General features: G+C 35.0%; 1 protein-coding gene across 2 annotated transcripts in view; it reads left to right on the forward strand.

Moving 5' to 3' along the window:
- Positions 1-24,645, forward strand: part of dac (dachshund family transcription factor) — a 201,211-nt gene that overhangs the window by 168,557 nt on the left and 8,009 nt on the right. For both annotated transcript variants that reach the window (XM_077430530.1, XM_077430531.1), the window contains 2 exons: positions 21,805-21,963; positions 23,409-23,684. In XM_077430530.1, coding sequence (XP_077286656.1) covers positions 21,805-21,963; positions 23,409-23,684 — 435 coding nt within the window. The remainder of the gene's footprint in view (positions 1-21,804; positions 21,964-23,408; positions 23,685-24,645) is intronic.

A 24,645-nucleotide genomic window follows, 5' to 3' on the forward strand; every position in this document is an offset into this window, starting at 1 on the left:
CATGTTTCCGGTTCTATATCCATTACTTAAACAGTCTTTGAGGGTTCAACTTGTTCGGGTAAAATACAAGCATTTAAATACTTCCGGGACTCGTAATAGTATGTACATAGATATTACCTAATATAATATACGCAAATACCCATCATAAATATATATGTATATATATATATATATATATATATATATATATATATATATATATATATATATATATATATACATATGTACATACGTATTTACAGCGGGGTACGATTTAACGATGCATTAAAAAATGGGTTTGCTTCTTAGGACGAATCATTTATGCATTAGAATAAAAGAAATTGTGCATTAAATAAAACTATTTCTGTTAGATATTGTTGAGCAATATTTTATTTGTAGTATTAAAGTATTCAAAAGTGCGCAGTTAAAAGTAGAATTGGAAAACTCTCATGATTTTAGCTACAACTTTTCAGTTTAATTCACGAATTCTTAACTCGCGAGTTATTGAGATTAAACACCTATTATACAGAGAGAGACGTTGCTGATCCTATATGCAAGATTTTTAATGCTCTGCGTTAATGCGCATTTAATTCATTTTGGATTGGTTTTTTATTGTTGTTTTGAAAGTAACTTATCAAATGGCACATTTTATATTAAAATGCTGACTTTATTAAAACAATGGATTTGTAATTTTTCAAATGATCGAGCGTTTTTTTTTATTTATTTATTTGTTAGGGGTTTTTATTCTTGTTGCTTATTTTAGTATGTACAAATATTTTGCTAAAGGAACATAAGACTTTTTATGTGTTAATATATTAGAACTTTTTTTAATATTGCAAATTTATATTTTTAAATTAAATAATATATTTTTTAATTCATACAAATGTTTTAAAATTTGTTTTATAAAATACGCATTTAAAACTGTCCCATAAAATAAATATCGTTTACAACCAAATGCATCATGTGTCTGTTTAGACATTTTCTCATTGATTTGTGCTTAAATAAATAACACAGTATTATTATCAATAATACATATTATAACTTGATACACTTTATATAAATCGTGATACGCCTACACAAATAGATAGTGACACAAATGTGTAAGACACATTTAAGTACAAACAGTTGATTAAAATCGGGCGAGTTTTCCGCGTTCCTGGTCAATTCTGTCCGGTTAACCTTTCGGTGCGAAATTAGCGAGAAATTGTTCGATCGTACTTTGTGTATCATTTTATTATATATATATATGTATAAATTTACGCGTAAATGAAATTAGCGAGCAATGAAGTGTCCGTTTTATCGGCTCGCAAGTATAACCGGTAATAAATTCCGAAACGCACACATATACAAATTTAATGCACGGACAGACGTTAACGGCACAGAATCGCGTAAACACTGAAGGCGTGTGGTCCTTATAAATAATACGGATTAATGTGTACACGATCGGCCACATTGTTATTACATTTTATGGAATTAAGAGCTCCACTATGCCCCCCCTGTCGAAACAGTGTTTAATACTATTATTATTAAGATCGATAACTAGCCAATGTTGAGGCCAAGAGTGTTGTTTCAATCGAAACATCCGATTCTGCGTATAATTTTTAAACAATACATTAAAGTGAAATCTTTTATAGCGTACTAAAATTTATATATGAGTGTGAGAGACAATGCAATGGAAACGATTTATAGTCCATCGGAAAAGGTTTACGCTCTTGTAAAATAAACCGCATCGAGCGTGTTTGTGATTCATCGGGAAAAATCTCAAATAAAGTGTGCCGTGAAATTCCTATCGATGGTGTTGAAATTGCTCTACAATGTATAGAATAACGTTTGCTGTTCATCGGTGATAAAAAAAACATGAATTGTGACGTATTCTACCCGTTTGTTATTGGTTTGAACGAGCGTGTAGTTAATTGTGCAATAAAATTTTCCCGAGCGCTTCGGTGAATACGGGAGAATTTTCCGTTTGCGCGCACAAATCAGATTACAGCCGTTGAACACTTTTACATTTTCAGCGGAAAAAGCACAATTTACAGGGCCAGCGGGGTTTTAATGGATATGGGTGGAAAAGCGCTGTGGAGAATTTTCCGCTGGGAAATCTGAAATCGGAAAACTACCACAATGCTGGTTCATGGATATTACAAACACTCGCACTGTTGATTCTATTTTAATTAGGACGTTTCAACCATCGAGTATCTAAATATGAACATTTAGTAATAATAATAATAATAACTTGTTTATTCCAGACGATAGGGAGAATAGAGGAATCCCCATCGTCCATATAAATAATATAGAGATAATAAATACAATAGCATTGAATAATAATAAATATATGTATGATTATATATTTGAATAATACATTAAATAAATCCATACATTTTAGACAAGATGTATTAAAAATATTATGAAATTAAAGTATATACAAATTAATACAACATAAGATTAGCATTTCATTTACCGATAATAAATTTTATTGTACATATGTAATAAGATGAATGGTGCTATAATTATCTCCCAAATATACAGAAACAATCACACACACACACACACACATACACATATACATACGTACATGTGTTAAAACGTGGTCAGGTATCCATAAGTGAAGTTTCTCAAAAACATAAAACTCTATTTATTGGTATTTCGTATACATATACATACATACATACATACATATGTCAGAGTTGAATTTTAGCTTCAAATTTAAAAATATTTTGACCATTTGAAATATATTCCGTCTAACCAACGTAAGTTCATTCATATGGCGAATTACATACATTCCAACTGGTCAAAATATATTACAACTGAAAATATACATCTACTATAAGTTGGTACTAGGTTTGATGAAGAGGTTAGGTTTTGGTGAAAACGTCACTCGACTAGTAAATTGAGTTAGAAAGTCACATTTTTTTGTTTTGAACTTATTATTGAATTCTAAAGCATTCGTAAAAACCTGAGAACTGTCAAAACTCAACTGTTATATTACAACTAGCGCACATTGTTGACAGTGTATTTGCACTTGTAGAGATACAATTTACTATTTGAATTATATTCGAATATAAATGACCTAAAACGCTAGTTGGAATTTATTACAACAGAAACTACACTTTGACTGCAGCATAAACATACATATATACAGTATATGTATGTATGTAGTGAAAATAAAAAAAAATTCCAACCAATTAATCATGATAGTAAATTTATTTTTCTTTTATCAAATATGTATGTATGTATGTCAACATTTTTGATACAATTCAGTTTCGTTGTTAAAAAAAAATAATAGCAATTTGTCGCAAAATTGATCTACGTATATATGTATGTATGTATGCTTATATAAAATATTATTATTTTTATAAATTTCCTCGATGAAATAACAGTTCTGTATATGACTTCAAAGGGTTGATTAATTCCCACATTTTCGTTTGTAATGTTGAACAGTATGCAATGTGAATAGCTTCAAACTACTCGTATAAATACAATTTGTCATTGTGGTGTTGATACGTGCGTGTCGTTAATACTTTCATTTTTGGAAATCAATTTATTTCAATATGCACGAATCAAAGATCAAAAAAAGCCGGTTTGGGGGGTGGGAAAGTCAGGGGCGTAGGAGGAATGGGTGTTCGGGGGTGTCGACACCCACTCATTATGCGCACGCTTCAGAACACGACGCACCAACACTTTTGTAATATTTGTTCGGCATATTTGAAAGCTTCGCATTCGAGAGAGAGAGGAGCTTTTGTAAAACGATAATGGCGGAAGTCTAGCGATGTCACCCGTAATTTCGGTAAAATTTCACGCCGCCTTCTGTGCCTGTCACCAGCGTTTTTCCTACCTTTTTCCCTTTCATACGTTCATTCCCAAACACAAATAGAGCTTGCAGACTCGTCTTTTCCTATGTTTTTCCTTTGAAGCGTTTACACATATATGTAAGTCTGTATGTGTGTATGTGGAAAAGGAAACTTTTCTCTTTGATGTTTCGTGACGCAATTATAACAAATGTTATTATGCGATCTAATTGAAAAAGCCCACCTCTTATGACGAACTTTCATTTAAATTGAAAAGTTTCTATATAATTAATGAGTCGAATTTTTATTATAATTTCATTGCAATTTTTTAGTAGGAGAAACTGTTTATACGTCAAAAATTTACTAGTTCAACATTTTATAATATCTTAGTTAAAATAAGTGTTCTGACGCAAACAATTAAAAACTATTACTACAAAGTGAGTACTAAAAGTTTCAAAACAAAATAAGATACTTACATACATATACAATTTTGCATATTTTTGATTAACAAAATTGATTGGAAAAGTTCATTCACTTGCTTTTTTACTAAACTCTTCTTATGTAGTTCAGAATCCATTTTTTTTACTAAATTTTAAATATACTTTTTGTCAAATAAAATTATTTTGAGATATTTATAAAATTCATCTTTTTTATTGTTATTATAGCAATTTCTAGTTTCAGGTTTTTTTTTAAAAAACAATAATAATTAAATTTAAAAACAAATATAAATACATATACAATAGGTATATAGAAATTAATTTTAACTAATATGTATGTACATCCAGCAATATAGCCGTTGGTTGGGTTAATACTAACCATCAAGAGGTTGCCAGGTTCAAGCTCTAGGTTGAGCTCAATTGAAGAAAATTTATTCGGAGTATTTCTGAATTGCTGCTGGTCAGACTTGGATATTTGTGACTCCAAGTCGATCCTTTCCTATCAGAGTTTGCCAAATTATCAGATTTCATTGTATTCATATAAATTCTTTGAATTATCTGTTAATTTAGTTATCATTGTAATTTAAACTCAATGTATTACATCAAATTGTTGGAAAATTCTGATTTATTGTTAAATGGAGCCAATGCCTTGTATAATTACTACTTCTAAAATAATTTTTATCACAATTTTTAAGTAGGTAAAGTTTTGAGTTAGTGCCTAAATATCTAATATGTAGATAAGTAAGTAGCTGGGGTTAGTTATACGTATTTAGTGTTTCGCGGAAGTACGTTACTGAATTAATTGTGCCCTTATTCAGGCATGTATGTTTCTAAGCAAATGACCACCTAGCGACACGTCATATATTTCACACCTGACCTCAAAGTCCTCGGGGAGGACCCCGTCTACAATTACAAGTCCGAGAGAACTACCCACCCTTTAATTATTCGCCGAACTTCCTTTGGCCGGTCCACCTCAAGATTGACCATGTCAAAGGCACAGGACACGTATTTGGAGAGCGGAGGAGGTGTCCAATATCTGACTCCTTCGCCAAATTGATTGCCACCTCTTTGTGAACTCGTATTGTGTTTCTAATTTACACTCGCCGGACAACGTTTAATTAATTCGCATCTCTCGGACGCACTTGCAACACGAGAACTATCCCTTTTGCTTTCCAAGTGAGGAATGAAACGGGGGGGTTGGGAGTATCTCCTCTCGGCTTTATCGCTTAAATTTTAACACCGATACATCACAATGCAATTATACGTCAACGGGTTGAAACAGCTTCGGCTCGAATGTCTGAAAGGTGAGCGTCGAATTTCCACGCAATTTAAACGAAGCGAGGGGTGCAACCAGCTTCAGCCACTTCGCCATATCAATCATTGCCCTTCTGTTGTTGTTGTTTTTTTTTTTTTTTGTTAAATTTATTTCGAGAGGGCACAGATGCTTCTGACACGGAATCCCTACGCGATTTTCCCTCTTTACTACGGACACCTATGGATTTTCCTCGTTTCCCACTGAAAGGTGAGCCGCTCTCTCCTCCCCTACCTACCTACTGCTGTATCGCTTTTAAGCTTCAACGCAAAAAAGTATATAAAAAAACCCCTAAGAGTACCAACTAATTGACTCTCTTAATAAATTATCGTTAGGTTTAACTTTCAAATAATATTATACTTCAGGTGAAGGAGTATGTGGAATTAATTTAATTTACACGACCATCGTCAAACTTTAGAGTTAAACTTAATTATTAAAGCTAAACATTTCATATTTTAATCAAATACATAAATTAAAAATCCAACGTCATAGATTGATGTTGCGTTAATGCTTACCACCTAGAGGCTGCAGGGTTCGATCCCGCGAGTTGAGCTCGATTGAAAAGAATCTATTCCGAGTATTTATGGTGGGCTGCTAGTCAGACTAGGATATTTGTGACTCCACGTCGATTGTTTCGGTCAGGCTTGCCAATTTATCTGATTTCATTGTTGTAACGGTTTCTCATCAAATAATCCTACCACTACAATGTCACTACTATTGGAATATGATTTAAAAATTTATAATCTATAAAATTTATAAACCATAGATCGGTAATACCGTCTATGTAAAACGTCGTTTTATCTTTATTTTCTGATAAGCAACTCACAGGCATTCCACATTTTGAGTATCAGTCATATTTCATAATGCCTGGTATATACTTAATTCTTCTAATAATAATCTAATTTTGTCGTATGTTCAATGTATGGGTGCTCCTGTATAATCAAATCCGATTTCTACTTACTTTGTCTTTTTCTTTTTGGCGTTGAGTCATTCGATAGCTGCACTGCATGAGATGTTGAATTTGAATAAAAATTGTCGGATTATTTCGAGGCTTAATTGAAGACTTAATTCGGCGGAGTATCCCGAAAGAGCGAGTTTTACTTTTGGCGCGGAGATCTCGTTGCGCGCGGTAAGCTCGTTAAGAGTGCTCCCCCTCGGTTTCCCCTTGTTGTCTTTGCCGTCACTTTGTTAAGTAAATTCATAATCATCATTGCATTTACTTAAGCACTCGGATGGGTAGCAGCTATCTTCTTTCACGAGTCGTCGTCTCGCAAATAAATATAAAAAGGTAGAAAACGGGTCTCCCACCCCAACGGCTAATGAAAATGTTCAGAGGCGGGCTGAGGTGTCAGGCCAGTTGTTCATCAAAGGCGGCTCGCTGCCTCCTCCACATCTCTTAATTACTTCTTGTTTTTCTTTCGCTGGCCGTATAATTTGACTATGGAATTTAATTCTCATCGTTTTCGATTACATCTTTGTTGTTTGCCCTTTTGTTACCATCATCTCCCCTCTCCTCTTTCAGACCAAATTCAATCATCATCGCTTTCTTCCCGGTCGGAGCGTTATTGAATTACAATTTTTCCACCGGTTTTCATTTCCGAATTGCCGTACAGAAAATTGTACTTTTGTGTGTGTAATGCGATTCTAACCCTTCAAAACTTTTCCATATGAATGAGCTTCGATTTTGAAAGCTTCTACATATACAAATCGAACATTGTGTGTATGTGTGTGTTAAAGCTTCGCAAAATTAAAGTCTTGCTTTAATCTTGCAACAAATCTGCGTCCAAATGGCCGGTCGCCTTCTCCACTTCCCCCCAACCTCCTTCGGGCTAATAAAAAGGGTTTAGGGACGACTGGCGTTCAGGCAACCCTCACATTTGAATATCCTAAAACAATAGGGGTAAGTAAACGCACACAAGGTATATGCCAGAGTGTGTCCGAGGCTTCCATTAAGTCGAAGAAAAGTTTCGGACGGTGTGGTCCGTTTCTTACAGTAGGGGGTTGTTATTATGCAAAATTCATATTTACCATGAAGAAGGGTTGATGGGGATGAGGTGAGGTTCCAAAATAACGACCGATCCATGCACGTATTGCAACAAATTAGTTTTGGGTTACGACACAATGATAGTGCGCGCATCCCTTCGAACATTACACGGTAATTACGACACATGCTTCAAATCATTCCTTGGATGCTATACAATGTTATTAATTAAAGTGATACGGAATAAATTTGTATTGTGATGTGGTGCTTTTAATATGATGCTGTGTGGAGTTACACCGCGTTTAGTTTATTGTTTTAATAAAAATATTTTAATATGCAATAAATCGCGAAAAAAAACGAAAGAGCTTTTAATGCGATCGTTTAACAAGTTATTCGAAAGGGTGGGTGGCGGGTGGGAGGTCTCGCATTTAAATAGATACAACCCTGAGGCCTTATTAAAACAAGTACTTTCGAGCAGATGTTTCCCACAGGAGGAAAGCGTAGTATAATAGTAGTATAGTGCCGGTTTTTCTCCACCTGAAGAAACCGAAATCCATAAATTTCAAAAGAAATTCAATTACAACAGCGAGTCCGAGCCCGTGGGGTGGGATCGGGGGGAAATACGGGGCGGTCATTAGGGGTTGGGGCCGTGGGAGGGTTAAGGCCGAAAGACAAAGGGGTGGCAATATTCGGCAGTTTGTATGTATATGAGCGGTCGTAAGCAAGCAATCTAACCAGATACACAGCTGGTCTTTACGTTCATTAAGATGCTTTATGTATTTACGTTGTAGGTGAGCCGCCCTGGGTCTTCTTAATTTCTGCGCAACACATTGTTATGGGTCGTGTCCCGAGAGGGGGAGGGGTGGGGGTGAGGTAAAAGCGTGGGTAGGGTATTGCCTCAATTACGGTTCTATATCACTGTGCCGTATCTGAATTTATAATGCGTTTAATACTGGTTATTCGGGGGTGAAGACGGACGTCGAATATTACTTGCCCCATTTGTAAGGCGTCTATCTCACCCCGAAGGGTGGGAGTTGGGTGGGTGCTGGCTTATCCGCCGACATCAATTAATTGAACATCATGGACACAGCACACTACTGGCCGACGTAATTCATCATGTCGACAGATACGGGGTCATTATGCTTTTTAACCCCTGAATTACTTTTTTTTCTATTTTTTACGTCAGCAATTAGGCTGCAAAGTATGTGAGGGTCATATTAATTTTTAAATACATACATACATACATAGTTAAAAAAAACATTGTGTTTTTATTTCAGAAAATATAATTACGAAACATTGAATTTAATGCATTTCAAATGGTTCTTAGAATCATTTTCCTAATTCGTTTTATAACAGTGTCATATTATATTTATGTATTTAAATCACGATATAACTGTGTCAAGGATATACATTTTGGATTATTTTATTGTATACATATGTATATCAGCAAAGCCTAATAGGTAAACCCCAATGCGCCTTCCTGGCCAATTATAAACATCGATAAATAATTTATGGAACAATTTTACGGGGCATCATAGAGACATCTATGGATAAATTTGACAAACATTTTTTCAGCATTTTATAAATCACCAAATTCGAAATGCTGAAAACTCAAATTTTTAATTCAGATTATGAATTATTAATTATATTAACAGATATACACCTAGTATGTATGTATATATTTATATTAAATACAACATCTGTGGTCAAACATTGTACAAACATATTGTATTATACAAAGCACATACAAACACCTATTAAACATCAAACATCGATCCACAATGATATCTATGGTCAAATTTGCAGCATTTATACGAGTAAAGTTGCTGAAAAACTTGAAATTTTGCGAAAAAAAGACAAGGTTGCCAATTTGTTGGAACCGTTTCCCATATCCAAGGTCTGGCCAGCAGTACCGGGCTAGAGATTGAACCCGTGACTAATCATTTGAAAGCATTACACGCTAAACAATGATTATGTATGTTGCTCGTTATACGATTGCCTCAGAAAATAACTGCTTTTGACAGTTTGAAAGTAATTTTTAATTCAAATAAAGTATATTAAAATGTTTAAATAGATTACACGAGTACAGATTGCGCATTAAAAATTAAACTTTAATCAAAATTTTATTCAACAAATGCAATAAAACCGATGACATATTTAGTTTGGTTTAATTAATTAAGATTTTTGGAAATATTTAAAAGTTTTCCCGGCAATCTTTCGTTGACTGACTAAGCCGTGTATTTTCCGACTACACGACATTTATCAAAGCAAATATTGCATCACTGCAGAGCAAAGCGCAGTTGCATTCAACTCCATTGAGTGGAAAAATGATGATGTGTGTAGCTCCACTCGGAATACGAGTGAGCCACTTCCTGACTAAATAAAACGTCCCAGGATTCGCATTCGAATGGGACTCGAAATGAAAAGAAACGGCGTAGGTACAAGCAGCAGCAGCAGCGAAACGGCAAGAAGTCATCAAGCAAAACAAACACGACTCGAGCCGGAGGAGTCCCATTCAACGATTCAACAGGACGTGCGGTTGCGCTTCTAGTTTAGTATTTGAATGAGGAGTTAAATGAATGGGGACCCACCGAGTTACCGAGATGCAGATGAGGCTTCAACTCACTCTGCACAAATACTCGCCGTGTCTCCTCCTCTAAGCCCCGATTTTATTGTGCCCCAGAGATGATGATCCCGCATGCAGAGGTCCTGTAATGAGAAGCCCACGTCCTGCGACAGACGAGCTTTGTAAATGCCCTCCCACAGTTGATAGAAAAATTAACAGAGTGGATGAGCACCCTCGTACGAAAGATTCACCCCAGCCTCTATTCTATGGAATGTTCTTCTTCCAAAGAAGCAAACAATATCAAGTGGTTTTTACTGTGTCTCCTCTTCATGCGAAATATAATACTATGATCACGATACGGGTTGAAACTCTATGTTTTTAGCGCCTCTATGTAAAATCATCGATTGCACTTAAACATTAACATAATAGAGTAGATAAACCAAGTGGCTAAACATATATATATATATATATATACCTATTTATTTTGTTTCAAGCAACGATGCACAATCGTATTAACAGATTGCTCCATAGCAACGAATGTGGTATACAGATTAAGAATCTTTAATTATATGTATATACAGGTATACATCTACATATGTATATATGTATATTTACATTAAAAACGACATATATGATCAAACATTGTACAGAAGTATTGTTAGTATTTTACAAGGCTAATACAAACATTGATTAAACATTAAACATCGATCTACAGAGATGTCTATGGAAAAATTTGCAGCATTTATACAAGTAAAGATGCTGAAAAATTCGAAAATTTGCGAGAAAATGGGTAAAGGTTGCCAATTTGTTGGAACTTTTTCAATGAAAATCAGATAAATTGGCAAACTTTGATAGGAAACGATCGACCTGGAGTAATATATCCAAGGTCTGACTATTGAGATTGAACCAATGACCACTCTGTCCGAAAGCATTATATACTAGCCACGAATCTATGCTGCTGGTTATTTTTAGCTTATAAAAGTAAATATTTGTGTTTAATAGCTCGTTTAATATGTATGTAGGTACTTAACTCATTGTGAAAATTTTCTTGGTGTAAAATTTAAGTAATGAATATGAAATTTTCAAACAGTTTTATCTTGAGTTTTGTTTTCACAAATTCTCACTCAAAGTTTATCGAATATTTTTGCGTTTAAATTATATTCGATATTATTTGCGGTTGATTTTAAATCAAACACAAACGAAGCCTTTTAAAAGCGACTGAATAAAAACTGGATCTTTTAACCGAAAAGAGTCCGCTGGTTCTTTCGCTTCAAACAAAGAACTCCATAATTGAGCTTTTTACTGTCGTCTTGTTTCATTACATTTTTTTTTTCATCCCACTATATTTACAAAGGAAATTTCAAAACGGGCAGCTCGACGTAAACATACATACACGCAGAGAAATATCTTGAATGGTGGTCGCCGTACACGTACACACTTTATATTTCGCTTTGCATTATGGATTCTGCGGACTCGCCATTAGAGGAAGCTTTTTTAATTACACATTTTCTCCCGGTGAGCGCAAAAAAAATATCCCTGTCACAAAGGGACTTCTGGCGCAACTGACCGTTTTCCACCACCACCCCCTTTTACCCCGTCCACCCTCTATTTATGTTGCTATTTTCATTTTAAATTTGAGTCTTATCGCCGCGTATTATGTTCTACGTACATTGTTAATTAGCTAATAATGAGAACGCGAAGCCTTCGACGCGACCAACTCACCCTCACGTTTCAATACTCGACACTTGTGCATATGTACATATATGATATTCCAAAATATGTACATAACCTACACATGAAATTTCCACCTTCATTAAATTCATTATAATTTACCATCATTAATGCATCGATACCGTGCATTAAAATAATAAGCATAGAAATCCGAAGCGTACGATCAGAATGCATTTTAATTAGTATCGAAACTATTATATATGTATACATATGTATTTGATTATTGTTTGAGAACCTTCACATTGTTTTTTTTTATATGCGGTGAACGCTTGTGAGACATTAAAAGATACGTTTTATTTGCTTGAACGATTATTTCGATCACAGATGACTGGGTAAGATATCGTGTTACTTCTTTGTCTTTGTTGTACGAAATTAATACATAATATTTATATTTTTTTCTATTATTGTCCTAGGTATAACATTCACTTTTATAAATAAGCTTTTATATTCTGTCGACAATGAAGAAATATAAAAATGGTCTAATGAAGTGTGCTTCCTGACGCGGCGACCACACGGTCCCAAAAGAAATTCAATACCCTTTCCAACCCCCTGTAAGGTCAACAGAGCTTCTCACAAATAATTTACGCCCGCACACACACACCACGTTTACATGTATTTTAATGAAGAGAGTCTTATCCTTCGATTAAACGAACATACTTGACATTTACAGACGCATAAATTAACGTACCGTGTTCTTTCCTTTTAAGTACACATGGCGTATTCTCGAACAGGTAACACGTACGATTTCGATTATATCTCCACATACGGTATTGTATTACCTTTTTTGTACACAATCAGTACAGCCACCGTTTATTTATTATTTATTAAATATTATTAACGTCGTTGATTAGTTCGTGTCGTGAAATATTATATTCAATGTGAATACAAAACCTTTATGGTGGTGGGTATAGTGTTTTGCGCATATCGTATGTCGTGAACCACACACATTTCTCAACCGATCAACAACTGTCATCGGTTCAGATGCCAAGAAGCCATTCATATTCACTTCTTCGTATAAAAAAAATAAAACAAAACGACTTGAACCCTCACTTTTCAATGAGCGCTTAACCCCAACAGTAGTGTTAACCCTGTAAGTACATACATACATGTCTCGTATTATATTACAAGCGTGTAAAATCCACATTGACTCGGATAGATTAAACAGTATCAGCGTTGAATGATTTTTTAGCGTGGAAAATACTGAGATTTTATTAAATGATACGTCGCAATCAATGCCTGTGTTACTACACTCATCTTATGACGGCCATCAAAATAGTCTCATGAGCGATAAAAGCGTAGCAAAAATAACAATTCATACATTTTATACGCGAAAAAGGATAAGATCTGGAAGTGCTGTGCGAATATTACAGAACAAACAAAATCGAACGACTCTCATCGCCCAGAGATAATCCCAAAGAGTGTGTATGTACGCGTGGGATTATCTGTTTGGGATCTGTCTTTTATCGCACGACATAAAGATTTATTATTTCAATCATCATTTCGCTCGTCGACGTTTTATATTATATTTATATATATAACTACACATATTCAGCGACATTTTATATTTTCGCATTTTACGACGACGTATAAAGAAACAATACACGACGAGTACAAGTTGTATCCCGCTCGCAATAAGCCCACACTCGATGTGTGTACTTTTTTATGTAGGGCTTTTATAGGCGCGTTATGGCAATAATCAGGATGTGACAACCCTGGACTATGAAACGAGATACGTTCTATCCGAGTTCTAGCTGAGATCATCTCGTTTTTCATTAAAACTCTAACCGAACTTTCGATTATCCAATCACTGTGTGGATTACTCCTCATCGATACATGGAATATACATACTTATATTATATAAGAGATATATGTATGTATGTATGTAGATGCATATGTACGTATTTAGGTAGGGGTTGTGTGTGATATGGTCCCTGGCGAGGAATATCTGTGAGTTTTCGCGCAATAAAACACGATCCAAGGGATTTGTTGTTTCCTTCTCCCAAATGACGGTATTTATGACGCGACTGGCGTGAGACTGATAAAAAGAGCACCCTGTGCTTTTCTCCTCCGCTTTTCGTCTTTTTCTCGATCGTAACCTTATTCGGAGACACAGCGTGTGTGATATTTTTATTTATTTATGTTTTTTTTGGATATTTCCCCTATTTTCGGTGGGAAAAATCTCACTTTTTCCAATCGAAAATTATGCTTCGATGGGTTTTACAAATAATATACGTATCATTTGCTTTAACCGAAGAATCCAACTGTATCGATAATACAGTACATAAATATATATGCAATTATAACATTTACATTCAAAATTCGTGAAGTATTTTTTTATTTTAGCACCTTTGCGTATTGATTTCTTAAAAAAGTAATTTGGCGAATTTATCAAATGACATATAGATGTATGTATGTATGTATATATGTAGCTCCCATGCGCCTTCCTGGCAAATTTTACACAGTATCATAGAGACATCTTTGCATAAATTTAACAATCATTTTTACATATTTGTAGCATTTTATAAATCAGAAACTGTGAGATGCTGAGAACTCAAATTTCACTTAAAATAGGAAAAGGTTACCAATTTGTTAGAACCATTTCAATGAAATCAGATAAATTGACAAACTCTGATAGAAAACAATCGACCTGGAATCACATATCCAAGGTCTGGCTAGCAGAGCCAAGCCAGAGATTGAACTTGTGACCACTCAATTGATTGCATTATACGATAACCACCGATCTACATTTGCTGCTGGTTAATATTATATTTTTATTTTCAAAATTTTCATATTCAAGAATAATTTTTTATATTCTTTACATATATAATAAATTATTAAATTAGTAGCACAGTTAAAAATATGAATGGGAAACCAAAAATATATTCTTTATATCTAGGAAATTTATTATATATAGGTATGTATATTTATAAGAAATAACTTATAATATAATTATGGAAATTGTATGAAAAGCTAAATGCTAAAGTTCAAAGAAGAAACTTTGAGAAAAAACATCGTATTTAAATATCATGATAGAGAATTAAAGTTTAGCATTCATATTCAAACCCAAGTCTATGTATGTACGTACATTATGCATTTCGTTGCATTTTTTCTATATTTTTTTATTGAAGCACACATATACGATCATCTTACGGAGCGTCAATTGATTTATCCCCTGAGCCGGTTCAATAGATATTATACTCTCTTTCGCGCGAATAGATAAAAATTTTATGACGCGTTCCAGCCATTAAATAGCTATCGTATCTGACGATCCATTATAAATCTATCGCCGCATTTCGCGAATTGAGCTAAACCCAACGAAAGGCTTCGTCCCCTATGAAACGAAAGAACACAGATAAAGTGCATCTATTCAATCTGCTATGCATACTGTATGTGTCTATATGTATATTATAATATATCCGCGTTTGCGGAAAGCGGAGAATATGTCGCGTTCGCCATTTTTCTGGCTTATTTATCTTTATGTGTCGGCTTTTATCTAAATCGGTGACGACTGTCGATTGATTCTGCACTCAATACTGTCATAAAAGAGAGCCGGATTCTATGGGGGAACCGCGACACCCCAAAATCCCCATGCACCGATTCCCCATTACTTCTGTGCCAACTCCCAAAGGAAATATTTCATTTTTCTACATGAAATCATATCCTGTATTCAATTGAATGCGAAAAATGTAGAAAAACCTATACTAACACAATTATTGATCAGAATTTCATAGACAGTTGATCTTTCATGCGATTTGTTTTTCTCTTATGTAATATTTCTCTTTAGAAATTAGCTCATTATGTATTGACAAGAAACACAATGCAGCCAGTTTGTCGTTGGCTTTCAGTAGCCCCATTGTTCCCATTATTGCGACATTCGATATGTCTCGTACTTTCCTTTCTTCAGTTTTCAACCCCCCGTGCAGACATTAAATAAAAATCATCATCCGAAAAGAATCGAATTTACAATCCCCAGACGGCGGCCGCCCTACCTTGTCCGCACAATTCTGCGATCCTTCCCTTGCTCGTCCTTTTCCTTCCTTTCCGAGATCGTGTCGACCCTCTCGACTCGTATCCCATCCTTTGGCGGGGCATGAAAGAAAAACCCGAAGCAGATAAAGAGCGGGCATAAAAAATGAAAACGATCTTTCATTCCATTTCGCAAATCCTTTTTGTAAATATTACCCGATGAAAATTTGCTCTCCATCTTATTATATGCTCTGGCAAGAATGTAACGGGGAGCCGGAAGAATGGAACAAAAAAAAATGGAAAACGCGAGGAAAAACGTTTTTCTTCGTTTTTCGCGGTACAAAGTCTCAACAAAACGACAACCATCTCGTGTCGATACAGGATGGATTCAAAATTCTTTTTTTTTCAATATTTTCACAAAATTCAAATACGAATACAATAATATAACAAAGATCATATTATACAAAAAAAATCATATTATTCAATGTTGAATTTTAATAATGAACTTGCAAATATATCCAAGCAGACCTGTAGATGAAATATTAGCAGTGTACACTCAAGTCGAGAAGACTGCGTTAGGTATGCCCTGAAGAAATTTTCGTATTGTATGCGCGTCTAGAAAGTGTACACGAGTCGCTAGGGGTTGATACAGGGGATGTTTGTGTGTATGTGCGCTGGGGAGCGAAATGAAAAATGAATTGTAACAAAGTCGACTCTTTCCACTGTGAAATGTTTACTAAACTCAATTTGCATATACAAGTCTGATAAAACGTCTCGGGGAAAAATGGAGTTTTCTTTTTTTTTTTTTTGTTATCCACCATCCTTTGTGTTTCGCCTCGTAGTACTACGAATTATACTCGACCGCGTCACTATGCTAATTCAAAAGTCGCAACATCTCAGCAAACCGTTTGCTCTCATGAATAGAAAATTAAAACGCATTTGCTGCATATTAAACCGCTACAAATATACCGACTTTATAATTGGCCAAATTGTAACACATACGTAATAATGTCTGTAGGATTAAATATTCATAACCACTCATAGGAATTGAATTTATATATTGCATATCAAGACTAATTACTCTGCCAATATATAATTCAGATAAAAGTGTGTGCTTAATTAATTTGCTTTTATTATTTATTAATCCAGGAAATTTACGTATCCATAACGACAAATTAAAAACATAATTGTAGTATATGTACTAATCAATCAATCTAATATGAATTCTATTCTTGATAAGATATTGATAAAGGATTGTAAATTATCGTTATTAAATTGTACTTCATTTTTTATAATGTGTCAAATGCGAATGATTGTGAACCAAAAACTTTCCTACAACATAATACATATTTCATCAAAAGTTTATCAGTAAGATATAATGTGAACGAATGTGCATATTATAACATAATATTATGTATTCGTCTAATATAAGTACGGTGACCATATTTTTTTGAAGAAAATAAAAGACACAAAAAATCGTTTCGTAACTTAAAAAAATGCTTTATAAGTTTATAAAATTTATTATAAAATATTAGCATACAAATTTATAGTTTTAAACAATCATATACACATCCTTGAAATTAATTTTGATATTTTTCACAAGAATGAACTATTTTAACGCGGGTTCGTAATATAAATAATCAAAAAAATCGTATACAGCCATTTCAATGTTGCATTCGGTATAAATGCATGCTCCTATATAATCTGTCCATTTTTAATTGGATTTTCTCATTGTCAACATATTCTTAATTCGCTAATGAAAATATTCGTTCAATGGGGGGGGGCATTAGATCCAGGGAGACAAGGAAAATTCGGCAATTTTTAAAATCAACCCATGTTGTCAGGGGCTTTTCAGTTTGTCTTCATTCTTCGATCTTTTCATTTATCAATCTTTAATCTGTCTAACATTTCTATAGCAGAAAACAAAACCGATTTTTTTAAATTCGCCGGTAGGATCGTCCTAGTTCTAGTGAAACAGCGATAGTAGACTTTGCAAAGAAAATAAAGAGCAAAAGGGTCAGTTTTAGAAAACAAATAGATCTAAAGGACAAGACGGTGAAATAAAGGACGCATGTTCACCGTAAATATAAGCGAAATTTAATTTGAAAATATCAAATTTAATCAATAGAAATTTGTTTTTGTAGAAAGGTTTATATACTGTCTTATTCTTTCAATGAATGAAACAGTTTTATCCAGAGTTTAATATAACATTTCTCTGGTTTTATCAGAATATTTATTTGAATAATGTGAAAAAAACTTATTAAAAAAAAAACGTGTAAAAGAAATGCATACATTTTCCAAAAGTAGGTAGACAAAAAATACACTAAACTATAATAAATAAATAAAATGGAAAATAGAACCAGCAGCGTGGTCTAGTGGTGAATGTTGAATTATTTCGTACTTGATGTTACGAGTTCGATTCCCGTCTCGCTGTTGGCCAGACCTTGGTTTGTCAAGGTCGATCGTTTCTATCAGAATTTGCCAATTTTTCTGATTTTAATTGAAACAATTCCTGTAAAAATTGGCGTTTCCTTCCCAATTTTCTGTTGTGAACCTTTAGCTATTGTTATATCTTAGGTTTCGCCATATTGCTCACCATATATGTCTCTGTGGTTGTTTATCGAATACAAAAATTCGTATTCATTGTTATTTATCGTATTAATACGATGTTTGTAATATCTGACCATAGATGTCAGGTATTGTTTAGATTTACATGTATGTATCTATGTATGTAATAATTATGTGGACCAGGAAGGCGCATTTGGGGTTTACCTGTTAAGCCTTCCTGGTATATTTGTAAATAAATAAATAAGAATAAAAGATAGGCAAAAAAATCTTAATAACGATTCAAATTATTTTCAGCCTTAGTGTTTACTACATACATATTTATGTATATAGGTACATGTTCATGTAATAATACAAGCATGTTTTCACGGGTAGGCAACTTACATACATAGCTTCCCCTCATTTTACCATGAAACGGAACGTATTGGTAGTCAGTGTTGAGTTATCTGCGTCGTCAATGGGTAATTGCGTAGCACGGTCGACGTCGGCGTCGACGGCCAACAGCAGCAACATCAACATCAACATCAACATCAGTAACAACAACAACACACAAGACGAGGAGCGACGAATGGTGTGTTGAGGGGCGGGGGCGGTGGCGCTGGCGGCCAATCGGCTGATGAGGGCAGGTGAGGGCAGGTGAGCGGCCATCACTCTCCCTTTCAACGGGACCACCACCTGCCCGCGGACCGGTGGACGCCCACCCCTGCAACGACCATTTCCATAATAAACGGCCGGCCCCTCGGCACGCATTCACCGACCGATCTTGAATAACAATTCAACACGATTTTTTAAATCGCATGCCTCACCTGTACGTGTGTGTGTGTGGGCGAGAGTGTGTGTGATACGAGCTTTATAATGAAACAATCAGTTTCAGACACTAGGAATTTATGACTCACGTTAAATTGGATGAATATATCAGTACATCAACTTTCGAGTGGATTCCATCGGTGTTGATTTAATTTAGAGCTTTTTCGAAAACGAATTCTTGCACGGCTCAAATATATGTAAATCTTAAAAATTTGTAATAGACATTCTGTATATTATCAGAAAATGGCATCAAATTTTATCTTCTTCGTGAATCTCTACAATAAAGAATCTCTACAAAAAAAAAAAACTATATGAATAAGACTTAGTCCAGATATACGGTAAATCTTTTTATACGATTTTAAACTTTTTAGTCTGAATTTTCTGATGCAGAATTATTTTTTCAATTAAATAAATTAATTAATTTATATACCTCATATATTATATTATACATAAACATATTTATTTATTTATTTTTATTTATACATAATACGAGGAAGGCCTAGGGGATAAACCTCAATGCAGTTTCCTAGCCAATTACAAACATCGATAAGCAATTATGTATACATACAGTATCATAGAGACATCTATGGACAAATTCGATGATACTAATATTTCGAGAAATCCATGCATTTTAAAAAACTGGGTAGCATTTTATAACATCAGCGAATTCGATATGCTATAAACTAGGATTTTGCGAGAGATCGAAAAGATTTACGAATTTGGTGGAACCGTTTCAATTAAATCAGATAAATTGGCATACTTTGATACGAAACGATCGACCTGGAGTCATATATCTAAGGTCTGGCCAACTACACAGGCCAGGGAATGAACCCACGACCACTCGATTTAAAGCATTACAAGCTAACCACTAAGCCATGTTACACATATGTACATACATATAATATATAAAAAAAACTTGGAGAGTTTGTATATTAACACTGATCTTAAAAAGGTTTAAATAGATAATAAATATACAATCGAATAACTAGTAATATATAATGGAAATAATTTTAATTACATACATGTTTTGAATAAAATTTCTAAATTTTCTATTTTTTAGTATGTCAGATGATCGTTAGATGTCTCAACTATAAAAAAATGAAAAATACACAAAACCAAAACATAGTAAATTGACATCAAAATTTAATATGTAAAAAAAATACCTACTACGATAAATTTATGAAAATTTAAGAGTCGCATTTATGTACTACATAACAGATATTTCAGACCATATTTCACTGTGATGGGATGTGGTGTGGTTTCGGGTGTTAGAACAACAAGGCAAATAATCCAAATATAATAACGACGTTCGTGCCCTTATATACGCGTATATGACGGGGGCCCCCGTTTAATACGTTCATACATCATGGCAGGGAGATGGGCCGTTATAGATATTCGGAAGGGGGGCCCCCCGTTGGGGCCCCTAAAGTTTCACATCGGCGGGGGTCCAATATAAGCGCCCGAGATTACTTCGCATTGAAACTATTAGAGGTTTCTCTCGTCTTGCCGTTTCGTCTTAACGTCTCATCGTACCTACTACGAGAGGGACCCTCTAAATGTGCCCTCCTCCTCCCTAGCGATACATCGCCGTATATATCGTGCTAATTGTTGCGAAGCCATAACAGCCTTTCATTAGCAATCGGCCGTCTATCATTCGATTGTCCGTCGGCCTTTGAATCTTTTCGATTAGCCTCTGCATTGTTGAGGCTGGGTCCATTATGAGAATATTTACGATTAGTGTCGGTACTAACGCCCCCTAATTAAGTGCAAATATATACTATCAAGTATTTTTGTAACTTTTCTCGCCAAGACCCAACGTTGTATGGTTACTTACTGTCAATAGCTCATCTTATATTAATTTATTCGTTTACAATAATGTAAAGGTAATAAAAAGTGGCGCCTATTCTATTGTGGCAATGGTAATAGAATTATATTATTATTGATACATCATCGCCTCCGAATTCAAAAGGATCGATGCAGCTTCAGTGTCTGTATTATATGTATTGTATAATAGTATCTATCGGTTGGGAAAAAAAACCGGAATAGGTACGTTTCTGGAGATTCTCCTGAGAGATACCTGCCACTCACAACACGCATTTATTAATTTACAACAATAAGAATCCCGTGGAAGATTCGCATAGTCACGGCGTCGACTTCCAGATTAAAAAAGTTCAAAGCGATCCTCCATCCATTGTTTCTCAGAGTCAATATTTGGCCCGGGATATGAACCGCCGACAAACGAACCCCGCCACGTTACATATTAATTTTTTTCTTTTTTTTTTTTATAACCACATATTAGCTTTCTTGACTCGCAGTTTTTATTTGCGGCTTTTCCGGCTTTTCCGCGGCTCGTTTTATTTTGATGCGCGCGCGTCTTTGAACTCGACTACACCGTAGATGTAATATCCTAGTAACCATCGACTTTGTGGTCGGCGAATTTTAATTATTTTTTCGCATTCGTATAGATTCGAGTGTTTGCAATAGAGATATCGGACTCGTTAGAAACAAATTATACTGGGATTACGATTCGTTTGACTCGTGCAAAAGACTAGTCTTTAAACACCGCACACGTCCCTTTGCATACTACATATGTACATATGTACATATTTCACGTGCAATCAAATTAAGATTTATTTCATACATATAAATATTGACTTTTATTTTTTTTGTTTCAGTAATATACCAGAAGAGATTAAAGAAGGAGAGACGAGCGCGACAGCGTGCCCAGGAACAATTAGAAGCTGAAATGAAGAGGAGAAGCAAAATAGAAGACGCCCTGAAAGCTTCTGGGGCGCCCGCCGAAGTTCTGCGCATAGTCACTGGTGAAATACTAGGTAAAACACAACATAATAAAGTCATCGAATGAACATGCCATCGATCGATTCGCGTTAAATTTAATGTAGGGATATTCATGTACCTATTATATACCTGTTCTGGACGTTTCTCGTCCCGTAAGTTGTGCAGTAAATGCCAATCATCAAAATCCCCCCCCCCCCCCCCTCCCCCCTCAAAGAGATCTCTGTACGAGATATTTCGCTCATGTGTATGAAGAACAAGTTTCGCGGACGTCTTGAACAGCTTCTGCGCCGACATTGAAATCACTACCCATGTTACTTGCTCGAACGGCTAATAGATTCGTAATGCTGGACGCTTGAGCTGACTAAGCTTCTATTTAACATCTGTCTATGCCAGTGGTTTTCAAACTTATTACTACTAGGCCTGCCCTTTGAAAAAATCTAATCTTGGTGCCTCCCCCCCCTACTTCTTTATTTCATAAAATAATGCAAACACAAATATAATTAAAATCAATACAATTCTTCGTCCAAACTGTATTGTCAGCAAGCGGTATTTGTTGCAACAGATTGGCCAAACATTATTTCAACCATATCAATAGCTGCCGACAGAGCTAGTGTCTCTCGTATTGTATGCGGTTTTTTACATTTTGCATTTCTATAAGAAACTTACCAAAGTTTGGACTCATTTGGAGTCAAAACTTTGGTACAGAACAAATACATTGTGAATTCCATTGATAAATAGGATGATGATTATTGCCTTGGTATTTCTACTCTCTTGATTACCATCGTTTATATTCCTATTATGTGTTTTTGCTTGTATTACCGTCAGTATCTCCATTATTAGTGATTATCTTTTGTAACTAGTTAAAAATGACGTGCGTTTCAGGAAAAGACTTTAATGTTACGTTTCGAAAGTTTATTTATAAGCATATCTTATTTTATTTTATTATTTTATGTTATAAACTAGCTTTTCGCTCCTCCGTTTGTACTAGTCCACGTCTCCCAGTTTGGAAATCTCTGGTCCAACAGAAATCCCAAACTATAAAATTTTATTAATTTCAATTCTAAACTATTTTTAGTAAAAATAGTATATGTACATATATATTTATGCAGTCACTGCATACATATATTAAGGTAGTATCGTTCAAATTAAAATACTTAAGTTGCTGTTATACAAAGCCTTGTAGATATATTGCATCATCGTAAACAAAATTTGAAACATCATTCATATAATTTTGAAGCAATAATTAACTATACATAAATGATGAGGTCAAATAATTATAATTGTTCCAAAACATCATTCATAATGTATTCAACGATATACATATATACTATTGTTGTTATGCGAAGAAAATTTAAGTATGTTACTACTACTAATATACAATATGTAAATTTTTCAAATGTTATTCTTCGTTGATACATTTCTATGACTTGAAAAGTTTCATCAGTGGTACTAAAGCTGTTATTTATTTGTTTGTTTTTAGACACAATAAGCAGTTCAGAATCATCACAACAGCGTGACAATGGTAACACCGGCGTCAACATCGACGGTCAACAGAATCAAGGATCCCAAGGGAATGGAAATGGGAATGTGGGGGGTAATGGGGGTGGGGGAGCACGTCCTGGAAGCCCTCCTTGCGTCCCCCGAGAAGGAGCCCCACCTCCCCCAGCACCTCCCCTCGCCGATAAGCAGTGGAACTATCCTGCGGCCACCCTCGACCTCATGACCACCGGTGCCGCCTTCTGGCAGAACTATTCAGGTGAGCCTCACAAATGTGAAGTTTTACATAAAACCTACAACGACTTTGCATATCAACGGATCAGATTTTATAACCGGCTAAGTCGAAATTGATTCGGGCTCATAATTGATCCTCGACTAGACGTGCGCGAGATGCGCGAGGGGTGCCGAGATGATTGGAAAACACTCGCCACCCCCCGAACCTCCCCAGGACCACCCTTCTGCTGCACATTCGCCAGACGAAAACGATCAAAAACAAGAAGGAATTCATAAAATGCCGGATTTAATCCGACGTCCGGCGATGGGGAGGCGGAGATGATTGAACGCCAAAAGAGAGCGCTCTTTCCAGTGCAATTAAATTTTCAGGAGTGAATTGATGTTGAATTTCGTCGTAATACCTTTATTGAAAGGCTTTTCATTTTTTTCCCTCGAACATTCCCTTTTAATTTGATATCGAAAATCACGCATCAAAAGCGCCATCTATAGTATCTGTAATTAAAACAGCATTCCTTCCAAAACCGGGCACATCGACCTTAAGCAATAGGCACCATTAAAAGAAATGGTTTTTTGTAATTAAAAATATCTGAATATATGTAATTCAACGTTGTTGAATATTACATTATAATTTTCCGAATTTTAACTTTTGTCGTATACAATTTTCGCTTGTATGCAAAATGGCAATTAATTGTAGGCGCTTGAAATATTTAAGCAGTTGTTAATTGAACCGAATTTGATCACATTTTATATCTAGATGTGTTCTCAAATACCTTGTTTATCTTCGAATTATAAAAATTGATTCAAATCACCGTCAAAAATCGTTCACACGACGACCGGTGTCCGTGCGTGTGTGAACAATGAATGTTACGCCGCATTTAGAGATCACAAATCGTCGTCGATCGGACGAATTGGGCCAAAGAATAAAAAAAGAAATCTCACGAATGATTCCCCTAATGGTCTATTAAGAGTCGGGTTTTTGTACGGTC

This window comes from Arctopsyche grandis, chromosome 5 (genome assembly GCF_051622035.1).
Source record: "Arctopsyche grandis isolate Sample6627 chromosome 5, ASM5162203v2, whole genome shotgun sequence".
NCBI lineage: Eukaryota > Metazoa > Arthropoda > Insecta > Trichoptera > Hydropsychidae > Arctopsyche > Arctopsyche grandis.